This window comes from Carex rostrata, chromosome 32, assembly GCF_964058835.1.
Source record: "Carex rostrata chromosome 32, lpCarRost1.2, whole genome shotgun sequence".
Lineage (NCBI taxonomy): Eukaryota > Viridiplantae > Streptophyta > Magnoliopsida > Poales > Cyperaceae > Carex > Carex rostrata.
This window is the reverse complement of record NC_135949.1, coordinates 2,980,644-2,994,469: the sequence shown is the minus strand read 5'-3', so window position 1 is coordinate 2,994,469 and position 13,826 is coordinate 2,980,644. Positions and strand designations below refer to the sequence as shown.

Sequence of the window (13,826 nt, the reverse complement as noted above, 5' to 3'; positions counted from 1 at the left end):
TGCACATGAAATTATAAAAAAGGTACACGAAATGCCAAAATCCAAGTGTACTGCGACTACATACTTGAAAAGGGGTCAAACGCACGAAATTTACACAAAGGAATTGGGGACAAAAAAAATGAAAGTACTCCTTAGCGGCCATTAGCTCCATAACTGGCTGTTGACTATTAACAAAAGTAATTGTCAAGTGTTGATTGAGAAAAATTAACAAATAGTAAGTGAAATAAAGGGAATTTGATGCTTGATCAAGAAGCTGAGCTAGGTATCTTGAATTGCTTCTTTAGGAACTGAGAGGCCTCTGAGTCGTGCCGATGGCAAAGTATCCTCAGTAAAGTTTTCTCATTGGCGCCATATTTGCTTTTGCCACCTTGTGTTACCTGCTTCAGATCGTCTATCAATATACGTGTCTGAAAAGCAAATACATGAAAAATTAGTACTGTTAGCTAGTGATCTAGGTTGGAAAATCCAAATATTACTTGGGAAGTATCATATTACCTCATAACCAATTAAGGTGATCACGTGGCGAACCCGTGCAACTAGATTTTCAACAGTTCCTCGTGGTAATCCATCTCCACCAGATATAAAGAACTCCTGATTTTCGAAAATTGAATAAATAAGAACAAGGAAATTTCGGTCTAAATAGCTAGAATGAAAGATATTAAGCTTCTGTATACAAGGAGAGGGAGGGACCTTGAGGACTTCAAGATCATCTTCTAGCAACTTAGAATCATTAGGGAAGAAAATACGTGTGGGACCACCATCCAATATCACACGAAGTAAACCTTCCTGCATGTACATAAAAATTTATTTACATATATGTAAATAGCAACAAAACACAAAATTCTGAAAGATTCCAAAAAAAGTACCAAGGATGCCTGAAGAAGCCCGGTAACAATACGATCCCTCAATTGCTCCACAATAACATCGCATAGTTGATTAAGAACCTGAAAGTGAACATACATCAGGTGATATACTTCACATGATGACTTGGAAGGAAAATCCCAGAAAATTAACCTAGACAAATAAATATACACCAAATTTATTCTGCTTACCAAATCAAGAGAGTCAGTGATTGTTTCGAGTCTGGCTTGAGACACACTGTGCTTGTACAAGTTGTCAATAAACGGCTCCCTTAGATCCCAAAATATTATCTTTGTGCCTAGAATAATGATCCAACACATTATTTACAACTTTGCAAAAATTAACAAGAGGTTGTCATATTTAGAAGTTAACAAAATCTTTGATAATTAATTATTGTACAAGTGATAGAGATGCATCGTTATTCCCAATTGTATATTTAGAACCAGGAGGGACAAACCATTGTACATGTAAGAAACCTGCCCAGTGCCAGACAAAATGACCAGTACTTAACAACTGGTGTGGTACCAGAATCATTGGTTTAGAAGGGCTTACCTGTAAATTCACACATTTGTTCTATAGCTGAGTTCATTTCTTTCCTGCAACCATCAAAATGATTTTTCTGAATTGCGGCAAGATTTCTTGATTTGTCACTCATGGATCTTCCTACATATAATTTAGAAAAACTTCAATTTTAAAACTGGTAACTTATCAGATCATCAAAGAATTAATTGTTGTAATTGAAAAATATGGGAGAATTACTGATGTTGATGTAGTCTTTTTTCTTAATTGACCACCGCTCATAGATGCTATCTTCTAAACGAGTTAGATGTGTAAGTGCATACTGTTTGCATCACCAAAAGTAATTTTTTAGTTAATACACAAAAAAGATCACTGCATAAGAAGCTTTTATGAAAACAAAAACAAAAGTTGATTAAATTAGTGCAAACTAACATATATGGAGTTCAATCGCACACAGAGCTTGACTGTAGTGAGAGAATTGATTCCACTAGATCTCCTGTCATCCAAGGGTCTAGTTTCTATGCTGCTTTCCTTCTTAGTAAAGGCCTTTATTACGTTTTCCTTCTTGTATCGGGTTAGTGCCGGAACTGGAGGCATCAAATCCAATTTGCTGACTGCACCAATATTTAAATAAATCAGTATAGCATAAAAATTAAGTTCCTTTATTACATGGATATGTGAAAGAATCATACCTAAATCTGCAGTCACAAGATTAGTATAAATTTCAAAGGAATTGTCAACTCCACGAAGAAGACTATACAACTCTTCGGCCCTCATTGGTACCTTCAGCCCGAAAAATTGATCTACCGTCTGCATTTAGTTATTTATTAAGAATTCCATTTACATAGTACAATCTTGCAGGCTTTTAAATTGTAAAATCTTTATTCATTTTTTGTATTCATGTATTTTACCTCTTCAATAATCCTGTAAACTTCAACTATGGAACCCCCATGACGTTGCTGAGGTGATATTGGATCCCATGCCTGTTGGACGAAATGATGAAAAGTTATTGACATTGTTAAAATAGTTGACTGTTGACTTTTGCTAATTTCTGTAAGACTGTTGACTTTTGCTAATTTCTGTAACTACCTCTTGCTGAGCAGCCCTAGTAACCCAGGCTTTAATTCTGTCAAGTTGTGAGTTTACCCATCTCAGCACCAGTGTACTCGACTTGGTTTCGACCTAAGATAGGAGGGAGGGAGAAGAGAATATTTAAGTCAAAATAGTTGAGAACACCAAATTTCATTATATATTACCTCTTCTACAAAATAAGAAGGACAAAATCAATCATTATTAAATAAATTAAAACCTGGTAAGGTGTGATCTTTTGGCGGCAGATGTTATCAAGACCTTCATCCCCTACAACAGAAGCCATTACTGACATTATGTATTGTTCCAGACCATCAGCTGCCGGGAACACAGAAACTGCATCTTCTGTCAAATGCTCAGCTCGGTCAAGGAAAGGTCTCTGTAAAAACAAAAAACCATATCAAAATAAAAAATAATTGGAAAAGTACGTAGATTGCCTTTGTTGTGTAAAATTAGGTATGGTAATGTTGGTGAGATAGCATGTACATACCAATTTCTGTCCATAAAGCTTGTGAATGAGAGATGCAGAGGCAACAGCAGCTTGTGGGTGCCACTGTGCTAGAATAGGTAGGTAAAGAGTTGAATCTTTCTTCATGAGTTTCTTGGTCTCTTCAGCAAGGGTTGCTAAGAAATGCTCACCAGATGAATCTGCCTTATCCTCTGCTTCTTGAGTGATCTGAGAACACAATATATTATAAAAAATGGTTTAATTTTTGGAATAGTACTTGGACCAAGAAATATATTATTGACAGTGAAGCTTGTTTTCACCTTTCTAAAGGGTTTTTCAGAAAAAAAATTCATATTTGGCGTGAATGTCAGGAATTATTGATTTAAGAAGAGAGGATAATGAACGCACCCTTGAGAAAGCAAATTTGACCGAAGATGTGATATAATGATCTATCTGCTCCCGATTGGGTGAGTCGGAAACCTGCTGCATGTAAAGAGAGTGTTTCAGAGATTTAAAAATAACAAAGCCAAAGAGAAACTACCTATTGCTAAAATTAATCAAAAAGAAAAACAAACCTTTTCACTTTCTTCAAGTAAAATCCGTCGAGTAAGCATAGCAACTGACAATATGTCTGCCATCATACCAGGCATCTACAAGTAGAGTATGTAATTATAAATCTTCAGCAAAATAAAGAAAAGCAGAAAGACACATTTTTTTTTGGCAGAATGAAACCTCAGAGAAGTGAAGATGGTAGTCATTGAGCATTTTATCAACCCATTTCTGAACTGGACTGAGAAAAGATTGGAAAAACATGTAGTCCTGATATCTCCCCTCTTCTCCCTCTACGGAGCATTTTAAAGCTTTCAAGTGCAATCTTTCCTGTGGACCCCTCTGCTCTTTCAACGGTACTTTCCTCAAGTGCTCAATCACTAGTGGCAGGAGACTCTGTTCTCCGGTAATAACAAACTGCATTTGCCAAGAGAATCTATATTACCTGACTATTACTTGTACAGCCTTGCTTAATTCAGATTTTTAATTTTTCTTTACCTGGCGGAACAATATCCAAGAGTAACATGTGTCATGAATGGTCTCGGTGATACCTAAGATACGCCAAGTTGATCTCAACAATTCAAGAATCTCTTCCACTTCCTGGTAAATATTCCATAAAAATTTACACGTAAGCCTACTGAAATGGTGTGCAATACTATGGGTTATGGTTTTACTTAAATATACTTAGAAACTGGTAGCACAAATTTGCTCTAGTGAGGCAATTATGTTGAATTTTACAAAGAATCACCCTTATTGTTGAAAACCATAAGGTATTAGTAGCCAGTACAGTACCATACAAACTACATAAAAACCAAACAAAAATGACCAAAAAAAAATTCAAGGAGAAAGGAGAAAACCTCAGTGAGTTTGCCTTCTTCCAATACATCAAAGACACTAGAGAGCATAGTGACATAGAGTTTAATGTTGAGGTGATATCCATCAGCCCAGTGGCAGACCTCTCCTGGCAAATCGCCACGTGCCGGCCTCTCTGAAAGAGTAGTTGCCACCTCTCTTAAAGATCTCAGGCACTCAGTTCGCTGAATCTCTGCTTGTCCTGGTGGCAGAGTCTTTCAATGGGAAAAAGAACGGCAGTTAGACAACGTCCAGGATTACAGTGAGGATCATCATCAGAATAAAAGATTACTTCTGATTTTTTCTTTTCAGGATTCATAACATTTGGTACCAATTCAAATACCATTTTTGGTCTGCTTATTGTTTATCAACCTTCTTTGTAAATAAGCTACCATCTAAAGTTCTTATAATTGATAAAAGCCAGTTTCTCGTTGCTGGAAGTCCATAAGTCAAAACAATAAAAAATAAGTAATTGTGCACAAAAAAAAAATAGCAAACAGTAACCTCGGACTCTTCAATCTTTCTAAGGAGATTTCTCAATTCATTGATTTTACGCCCCAGCTCACCAAACCCAACAACAGTGTGGTTTATTAGTCCTTCTTCCAGAATGTTCAACTAAACAAGCAAAACAAAAAATGTGTAAGTCAGTTATCAAAAATAACATTAGTACATGAAGGTATCACTTGATTGGAATGTTTCACAGGAATGAGGCGCTGGCTATATAATATTATACCCTCTAGAAATATATGAGAATTTAGTAATAATTATTTGTCCAATTCCTAGTTGAAACTCTCACTAGAGTTGCTAATCCTATATTAAAGAGATAAGGAATGGGGCTATTCTGCTAATAAATTGGAGCCACATTTCATAAACTATTTCCCAACCAAACAATGACCAAAGGTAATTATCCATTTCCAGCAAATGAAGGACAAATTATGTTAAGTATAAACATATACCAGACCTGCCTCTTCTGCCACTTGATGTATGCTTTCTTGTCAGAGAACTCAGTTCTTGAAACACAACACAGGAGCTCCAATGGAATTAATAGGTTATCCATTCGTTTCCCCACTTTGCCCACAAGAGAGTTAAGTAAACCTTGTCTTGTCCTTATATCCATAGCTTCAGTAATCTGGAATAGAAAATTTAAAGTAATATGCTAAATTAACAAAAATTTGTGTGTGTTAATGCTATACAGATAAATTGTCTTGTTCTCGTACCTAATCTGTCTCAAATTTGAGAGGCACTAATGCTAATGCTTGGGTCTGGTATTTGCTGAGGATATAATAGTTTGCAATAGTTGTTCTTTTGGATAACAATTTGATTTAGTTTCAATAATTGTTCTTTTATCCCAATTCATCTTCTGGTTTTGTCGTTTAGTTGTTTGCAACTGTTGGGCTTGTTATTTTCTCAAACTCATGTATTTTGGATAATTAGATTTCATGCAGGTTGTTATATGAGGTTGGTACCAAGCTCAAACAATTTGGTTTCAATGTGAAATTAGGGGTGTTCATCGGTTTGGTTTGGTTCAAACCAAACCGAACTAGGCAAACCAAAGTTGTAATTCGGTTTCAAAAATAGAACCGAACCGAACCGATTTAGCATCGCAACCAAACCTAACCGAACCAAAGTTGTATTTCGGTTTGTTCAGTTCAAACCGAAATATATTAATTTTTTATTTAAAACAATTGATTTATAATAAACCGAAGTATATTAAGAAATAAACCGATTTAAAGCAATTGATTAAGAAATAAACCGGGACGGTCCGGACCAAATTTATAATATATAAAAGTTCGGTCGGTTCGGTTATTTCGGTTTTGAAAATTTTCAAACCGAAACGAAGTTATAATTTGGTTTTAAAAAGCAAACTGAACCAAACCATTAAACCGAAAAAACCGAACCATTTGGTCCAAACTAATTCAGTTCGGTTCAAAACCGATTAAACCAGACCTAATGAACACCCCTATGTGAAACCGGTGGGCTTCCAACCACTTTCATCAAAAAATAAGTCTGACTGATTTAAACATCATGAGCAAGATACCAGCCAATTTCAGTTTCCGTTAGTTTTTCATTCTTTTCTTGCAAGCATTGACCAGTACTTCCTAAAAAAAGATCCGGCTTTACTATGTGGCCCCTAAATTTATCAAACGAAAAGGACAAACATACAACACTGAGCAATATTAACAAAACCTTCAACCTTGCTTGCACTACTTAAAAAAACTAAAGATTGCATCAATGATTTGCTACCTTGTGACTATCAGCGACCAAGTTAAATGAGAAAATATGAAGGAATATGATTGCTTGCCTCAAGCTGGGCCCGCATAATTTCAAGCAAGCCGACCAATCCTGGAGCTCGTTGTGCCTGGGACGTGATGCTCTCACTCTTGCTTCGACCTAGTTTTCGCATTATTTTAGACCTCTTTTCTTTTTTCTTTTCTTTTGCAGGCACTATCAAGCCCCTACAGAATAAATTCATTAATGATTCTTGGTTCTTTATTTGTAACGAACATTTAAGGCTTGGAATATTTACTTTAGTACTAATAGCCCGATCCATCACTGAGTTTTGGCCATCTTTTTGGTCAGAGCCTCTGTGAATCAGTAGGCGAATTTTAAATTTAACTAACCAAAACAAGAAGCCATTTGATACTGATCACCAATACAGTTATTTTTGGAGAAATACAAAAAAATATCAAATCATACCCTGCAGCACCGGCAGCCGCAACAAGGATCTCATATGCCGTTTCTCTTAGATCATCATCAGATATACCTAAATATATTTAAAAACATATTAAAAATGCTACAACATGAAAATAAAAATTAATACAAAAGAAAATGTAGACAAGGAATGACCTGTTGGGAATGGTGGGAGTAATAAAGAGAGGTCGGTAGCATCATTCTGCTGTCGTCTAGAAGTAGCCCTAGCACTGCTGACCTCTTCCTCGTCATCTTCAAAATCTTCAATATCATCTATTGTTAAGTCCCTCTCTTCTACAGTTTGAGAGTGGAATGACTGTGACTTTGACATGTCAGGAAGTATAGGTGCTGACGGAACTGGAGATGATATTGGGAGTTCGGTCACAGCAGGGGCTGGAGGGGGTGCACGTGCTGGTGGTGATCCAGATTCTTCTGGCCTTGTCACTAGAAAGAACTCATCTGTTCCACCAGTTTCACTCTGAATAAAATATAAAAAAAAATAAACAGACATATGCCAAGAGCAAGTTTCTGATTGCATAATAGAATAACTGATGTACAAATGCAACCAATATGTGCAAGTAGATGAGCTGAGTCAAATAAATAGTAGAGTGAAGTCAGACAAGCAATTTACCAGGGATGGATAGTCAAGGCTGTCATGGTAAAGTCGAATTGCTTCTGATAGGTCAAGTGTTTCACCTGTGTGAGAAGAATAATCAACATGATTCAAGCAAAATTTACCAAGCGAGAGAGCTTCTCACATCATCACCCAGCCAAATGTTGGTTCCAATGAATAGCTCATTAACAAGTACATTAAAGTAAACGGTTATTATAGGAAGCTAGTTGGAACCTTCTGATGTGATAAAAATATTAAAATGGGAAAGGTGTTGGTGCAAAACCAGCTTTTGTGATGTTGTATATGGAAAAATCCTTTAGAAACATTCAGTTAACCTACCTTTCTTAGCACAGTTGAGAACATAATCGACACTGAGTTGATCTATATCTACATCGTCTAGTGAAACTGCGCCAGGTGGCATGACCACTTTCTTTATCAAGTTGCCAGATAAAAGGAAGTTAAGTAGTATATGACGGTCACGCCTATAATGCTGCAATAACTGCATGGGATTTTCTCTGGCGATCACAGAAAATGAAATTCAAATATAGAAATTAGTGGGATGGCAAAAAGCAACAATAACAGTTTAGTAATGATAGTCATATTAAGAAAAGGAAGGATAGTAAGCTTAATAATTTTGTGCATACTCTTCCATAGCTCTAGATCAATTAAGCTATTCCTATTTGATATGTTCTGCAAAAGAAAAGGAACAAAAATGAGGTTAATAATGACAACTATTGCATGATAAGATAGCAACATTTAATTAAATAATTACTGCAGAAGTGAGGTGATACAGAACTTGTGATAATGATGCCACACATACTGTACTACTAAGATTAGGGAGCTAGTAAAAGCCTTAAATTGCTAAAATGTTCTTCCATTTGCTTCAGATTCAGGCCTTCCTATTGTAAGGCGGGTCAGATTCAGTAAATTTTCCCATTCTTTTCCATGTAATTCAATAATCTGGGCCAAAGTGTTCCTTCCCAATCACTATACCTGATTTGAGAATCGTATAGGTAATCCCTCTTGGAATTTAAGATGTTCGAGCTCTCATATTCCGAAATACACCTCCATACCGTGCATTTAAGCAATGCCGTTATCAGTGAAATATTATAGTTCTACTGATCTGTACAGTTTTTCAAGAAACTAAGAAAGCAGCAGAAATTGCAAATCGAGATGGAAGTAAGTACCTGAATTAGTCTCAATTAGATCTCTCTCTTCACTAGTGACCTCTAAAAAGGCAGCATTAGAAACCCGACGTGATCCTCCGTAGTGAAGTTCACTGTTAAATCTTTCTGATCGCGATCGGGCGAGAACGCTTAGGAGATGGAAGAAGGCAACAACAACGGTCGGAGACGGATCTGAGGTCGATGATCACGACGGTGGGGACAGATTCGAGCCTAATGGTGGATCCTCAGAGTGGAGAGAAATTGATGAATGCCATCGACAGAGAGAGAGAGAGAAGGAGAGAAAGGAAGTGCGAGGCGGGGAAGTGAGAAGTCGGAGCAGAGGGAGTGGGAAGCTCCGCGAATAGAAACTAAAAAGGGGGTAAATAGGAAAGCTGTTTGCCAGACATAAGATATGTTGAATTGGTAAAGGGTAGAAAGCGAATTCATATGATCACATTACCCTAAGGTAACATAATATTTCTGTTTAGATCTATACCGTCCCATCATATCCAGCACGAATAATAAAGGTGAATTGTCACTAGGATCAGATGCCGGATTCTTATCGGACGGTCCAAATCTAAACAGAAATATTCTGTTACCTCAGTGAAAGTGGACGGCTCCTTTGTCGTAAAAAATATTTCTTCCTCTCCTATTTCTTCCGACCAGAGTAAAGCGCCTGAGATTAAAAATTAGCTGATCCTTGACAGCGCTGCAAAGTTACCAGAGTGCCTTCTACCGTTAGATTTTCCTTAAGAGGGATTAGCACGATTTTCGACGCAACAGGAGATGTCCGATCTGTACTGTAAACTTCCTAGCGCTGTTGAGGATCAAATAGAGATCCCGCTTGGTCGGTAGTTGGGACAAACAAAACTGCATTTTTTCTAAATACACCTAGATCATAAAGTACGGCCATGGTCCCGATGTGAGCTTCTTGTACTCTGGCAAGAAAGCTCCCCTTTCCATGCTGAGGTGGCTGCTCTCTGCACACGGCGCTCCGAGAGGTCGGTAAACTAAAGACTTTGATGATTTTTTTTTTTTTAAATACAATTAATTTTAATAATTTTAACAGAAAAAATGTGAAGGAATTGAATTTTATAAAAAATAGTTCCATTGATTTCTTATATTTGTAGAGGAAGAAACATGTTTGCTCCACTGAATAAACTTTTACAAATTCTCTGATTTCTTACTTCGGTGGTGGAAGAAACGTGTTTGCGGATTAACAGAGCTATTTTCTGTGAAATAGTACTATATAAACTTCACAAATTTTATGTGAAATAGCTCCACCGATTCATGGAACAAACGTATTTCTCCCTCTACCGATTCCTTGCCTCGGTGGAATTGGTTTTTAAAAAATCCAACTCCTTTATGTTTGTACTGTTAAAATTATTAAAATTAATTCTATTTAAAAAAAAAACAATCAACTTTGATAGCTGAAATTATTTTATTTACTAAAAAGTAAAAAAAAATTTAGAAAAAAATAACAAAATATACAGAAGGGGCTTAAAATTCCTTCCCTAATTTATTTTGTTTAAACACAAACAACAACGAAGACCAGAAAAAAAAAAAAGGACTTAAATGGAGGTGATTAACTTCAACTATAAAGCATTAATGAAAAAAAACAACTCAACTAAAAAAATAAAATGTTGTACTAATTCAATAAACTTTATTATAACCACACTTTAACTCAAAAATTACCTAACAATTAATATAATTCTGAACTATTTTTATTACTCACAAAATATATTTAATAATCTTTTAGACACGCTCAAAAAACATTTCAAAACACCAAAATACTAACTACTATTATTCTTTCTAGATGTATTAAACAGTTCACATCTAACTTATTAACATCATACAAGATCTAAACGAATGATGCAGGGGCGGATCCAGAATTTTCATAGGGGGGGCAAAAAAAATATCAAACCGGGTTTAAATAGCTAATCGGGTCTAAATTCATTAACTAATTATGTACTCGATAAAAAAAACATTGTTTTAACTTATACTTTCAATACTCTGACTTGTAATTTCTGATTCCCTAATTTATAATTATAATTATCAATCATAATTCAAAAAAATATTTTAATTTTAACTCTAAATTTAACTTGAATTAAAATCCAAACATTCAAAGGGGGGCAAAAAAATTTCATGGAAGCAAAGTCGATCGGAACATCCCGATCTCCACTAAAACTCAAAATTCGGAGGTGGCAGCTGCCTCCCTGGAACACTCTAGGTCTGCCCCTGGATGATGTTCTCTTGATTTATTTATTTAAACAAAAACTCAAAATGCAAAAATTGTAACACGCTTTTCAGCTTTACATAGAATTTTAAACCACCTTAATTAGATTGTGTAGGACAAAGTTATGGTTTAAACATAGACTTGAACTCAATTTAAAATCCCTTCAAATAGGATTATTTCACTTCAAATTACTTTACTCGAGCACATAATCACATCTGACTGACGGAGTTTGCGACGGAATCCAAACGGCGTCAAAACAGAACCCCAAGCCGTTCAATTCGGTCACAGTGTGGAATCCGCGGAAATAAATCTGCTGCGATTCCTTTGGAATCGCAGGCTCCCTGCAATTCCAGATCCCACCCTTAATATTTTAGAATACACCAATCTCAACAATAATTGTTTTGTCTGCACAGATCTCATAACAGATGAAGGGCTTGGATGTGGAATCGCAGGGTCCTGTGATTCCTTAGAATCGCAGCAGATTCATTTCCGGAATCCACAATAGCACAACTTGGCCAACATTGCCAGGAGGGAGCCTATCTGTTTTAAATTTCCTAGGAATCCCAACTTATCCGGATCTCAGGGGGAATTTCACATATACCCCTCAAAAGCTTCAAAAATACGTATTTCCAAATTACATATTTCTCCTTCTAAACTTCAAAAACTCACATATATACCCATTTTATTGTCTTTTCTTTTTCTTTTCTATTTTTAGAAAAAGATCCGTAGGCATGCTGAATTTGTTTTAGTTAGCACCTTAATTAATCAAAATTAAACAATCATCATTTATCAAATTTTAATTTTTACCACCCACATTTTCTCAAGACGTGCATCAATTTTTTTTGGTGCGCATCCTAAGAAAGAGTACCAAGTTGATTTTTTATTATTTTATATTTTAGAGTGCATTATTAGAAAGCGCACCAATTTTTTTTTTAGTTTTGTTCTAAATTGTTTTAAATTTTTTGACTAAATTTTTTTCTATTTTTTTTAATTTTATTCTATTTTGTTCTGTGGTATTTAGAATTATATGTACACATCAAGTTTGACGGTGAGATTGTAGAAAATAAAACACACTTATTTAACAAACAAAATTTTGAACTAAATTTGAACTAAAAATTACTACAACAAATTATACGCAAAATCTGAGCAGTGTTTTGTACTAACCAAGTTGGTGCACAAATTGCTATAAATTATATGCAAAATTCGATCAACGTTTTATACTACAAATTATATGCAGAACAAAAAAAAATTAGTCCAAAAATTTCAAACAATTCAGAACAAAATCAAAAAAATAAATATATATTTGGTGCGCTTCCTGAGGGTGGGCACCAAAAAAAAAAATCAATTTGGTGCGCACTCTGAGAAAGCGTGGGTGATAAAATATGAAATTTGAAGTTTGAAAACAAAGGTATTTAGGGGTTTCATTTAATTTTCTTTTTCAACTGGTCTCCTCTCAAATTGTATGTATTTTATCTCAAACTAATCTGTCGGTTAATTTTAGATCAGACGATTCATGTCAAATTTGACCGTTTACTATCTGTTTGATATGCCCGTAAAACATATCTCTCAAAAAAAAAAAAAAGATATGCCCGTAAAGCATTATAGTCAATTTTGTTTGATTGTTAATTTGTATGATTTTCATTTCATATAATATTTTTCATACCTCCCTCTCATGATATATTTACGTGAAATGATGCGGCTTTGTTAAAAGCAATTTAGATTCAGACAATTATTTTCTTGCAAAATTGTCAGGATCCGCTTACACCCTTTTTTAGTGACACCGGATTACATTCTACATTTTCAAAGTTCAAATAGTCGATTCGAACCGTTCAATACGATGGATATATTGAAATGTGCTTACAGATCAAATTTTATATTTTTTTGAATTTTTTTACTATTTATTAAAATGGGTACAAAAATACAATGGTTAAAAAACAAAGATTTTGTAAAATGATTAATAAATAGTAAAAATAAATAAAAATAATGTAAAATTTGATTTGCAAGCACATTTTAATATATTCATCATGTTAAATAGTTTGGGTCGACTATTTGAACTTTAAAAACTTTGAAAATATAGGGTGTAATTCAATATAACCAAAAAAGAGTGCAAGTGGATCCCTCCTCATATTGAGATTAAAATTATGTTTGGTGGAAGGATAAAAAGATAGAATAAATAAATTATTCTTATTATCACTTCTACAAAAATTAAAAGATTTATATAGATTTTTTATTTCTTTTCTTGTGTCAAATTTAGCCTAGAAATAATTTAGTTTTTGACATGTTTTGTTATTGATTGGAAACTTTCTAGGAATTTAAGATGGAAATTAGTACAACACAATTTGGCTTTACGTGAGCTTCATTGCTCCAATTCTCATTATTTTTAAATAAGATGCCATTTTGCTGAACAACCTTAGAAAAATGAATTAAAATCAAAAGCTAATACAGTGAATTTTGAAATCACTCAAAATTCATGATGTTCTACAATAAATCTATTACACACACAAAAATAAAAAATTTAGAATTAGTTTTTAGTCTAGCAGCTAAAAACAATGCAAATGATTATTTACGAATCTGTACCTCAAAGATGAAGATTCGACCCAACTTTTCTAGATTAAGAGGTAAAAAAAAAAAAACAAAAACAAGAAGAATATTGTATTTTGATAAAGTGTCGTAAATAAATAAAGGATCCGTATCCTCCCAGGTACCTAACTCAACACAATTGAAATGGACGGCCCAGATTTAATTTCAGGTGATCGATATGGCAGTAGGGGGCAGTATTGTTTTGTGAGAGGATACGAATTC

At 34.7% G+C, this 13,826-nt stretch overlaps 1 protein-coding gene across 3 annotated transcripts; it reads right to left on the bottom strand.

The window, feature by feature from the left end:
• LOC144548160 (plant/protein (DUF810)) lies at positions 1 to 9,204 on the bottom strand. Of its 3 annotated transcripts, none has more exons than XM_078296868.1 (27): positions 8,810 to 9,204; positions 8,267 to 8,312; positions 7,962 to 8,137; positions 7,641 to 7,705; positions 7,166 to 7,487; positions 7,016 to 7,082; positions 6,621 to 6,774; positions 5,280 to 5,447; positions 4,823 to 4,933; positions 4,324 to 4,533; positions 3,965 to 4,066; positions 3,650 to 3,883; positions 3,493 to 3,567; positions 3,326 to 3,400; positions 2,960 to 3,145; positions 2,690 to 2,848; positions 2,470 to 2,562; positions 2,292 to 2,363; positions 2,073 to 2,190; positions 1,813 to 1,994; positions 1,621 to 1,702; positions 1,414 to 1,524; positions 1,053 to 1,159; positions 867 to 944; positions 691 to 786; positions 496 to 591; positions 1 to 407 (listed from the first exon to the last, which is right to left on the bottom strand). In XM_078296868.1, the coding sequence occupies exons 2-27, from the start codon at positions 8,272 to 8,274 to the stop codon at positions 246 to 248; spliced, it is 3,309 nt and encodes a 1,102-aa protein (XP_078152994.1). In that variant the 5' UTR covers positions 8,275 to 8,312; positions 8,810 to 9,204; the 3' UTR covers positions 1 to 245. The 3 variants fall into 3 exon arrangements, with proteins under 3 accessions (XP_078152994.1, XP_078152995.1, XP_078152996.1); XM_078296869.1 differs by having other exon boundaries at positions 3,326 to 3,397; XM_078296870.1 differs by lacking the exons at positions 1 to 407; positions 496 to 591; positions 691 to 786; positions 867 to 944; positions 1,053 to 1,159 and having other exon boundaries at positions 1,413 to 1,544.
• Between the last annotated feature and the right edge of the window lie 4,622 nt (positions 9,205 to 13,826).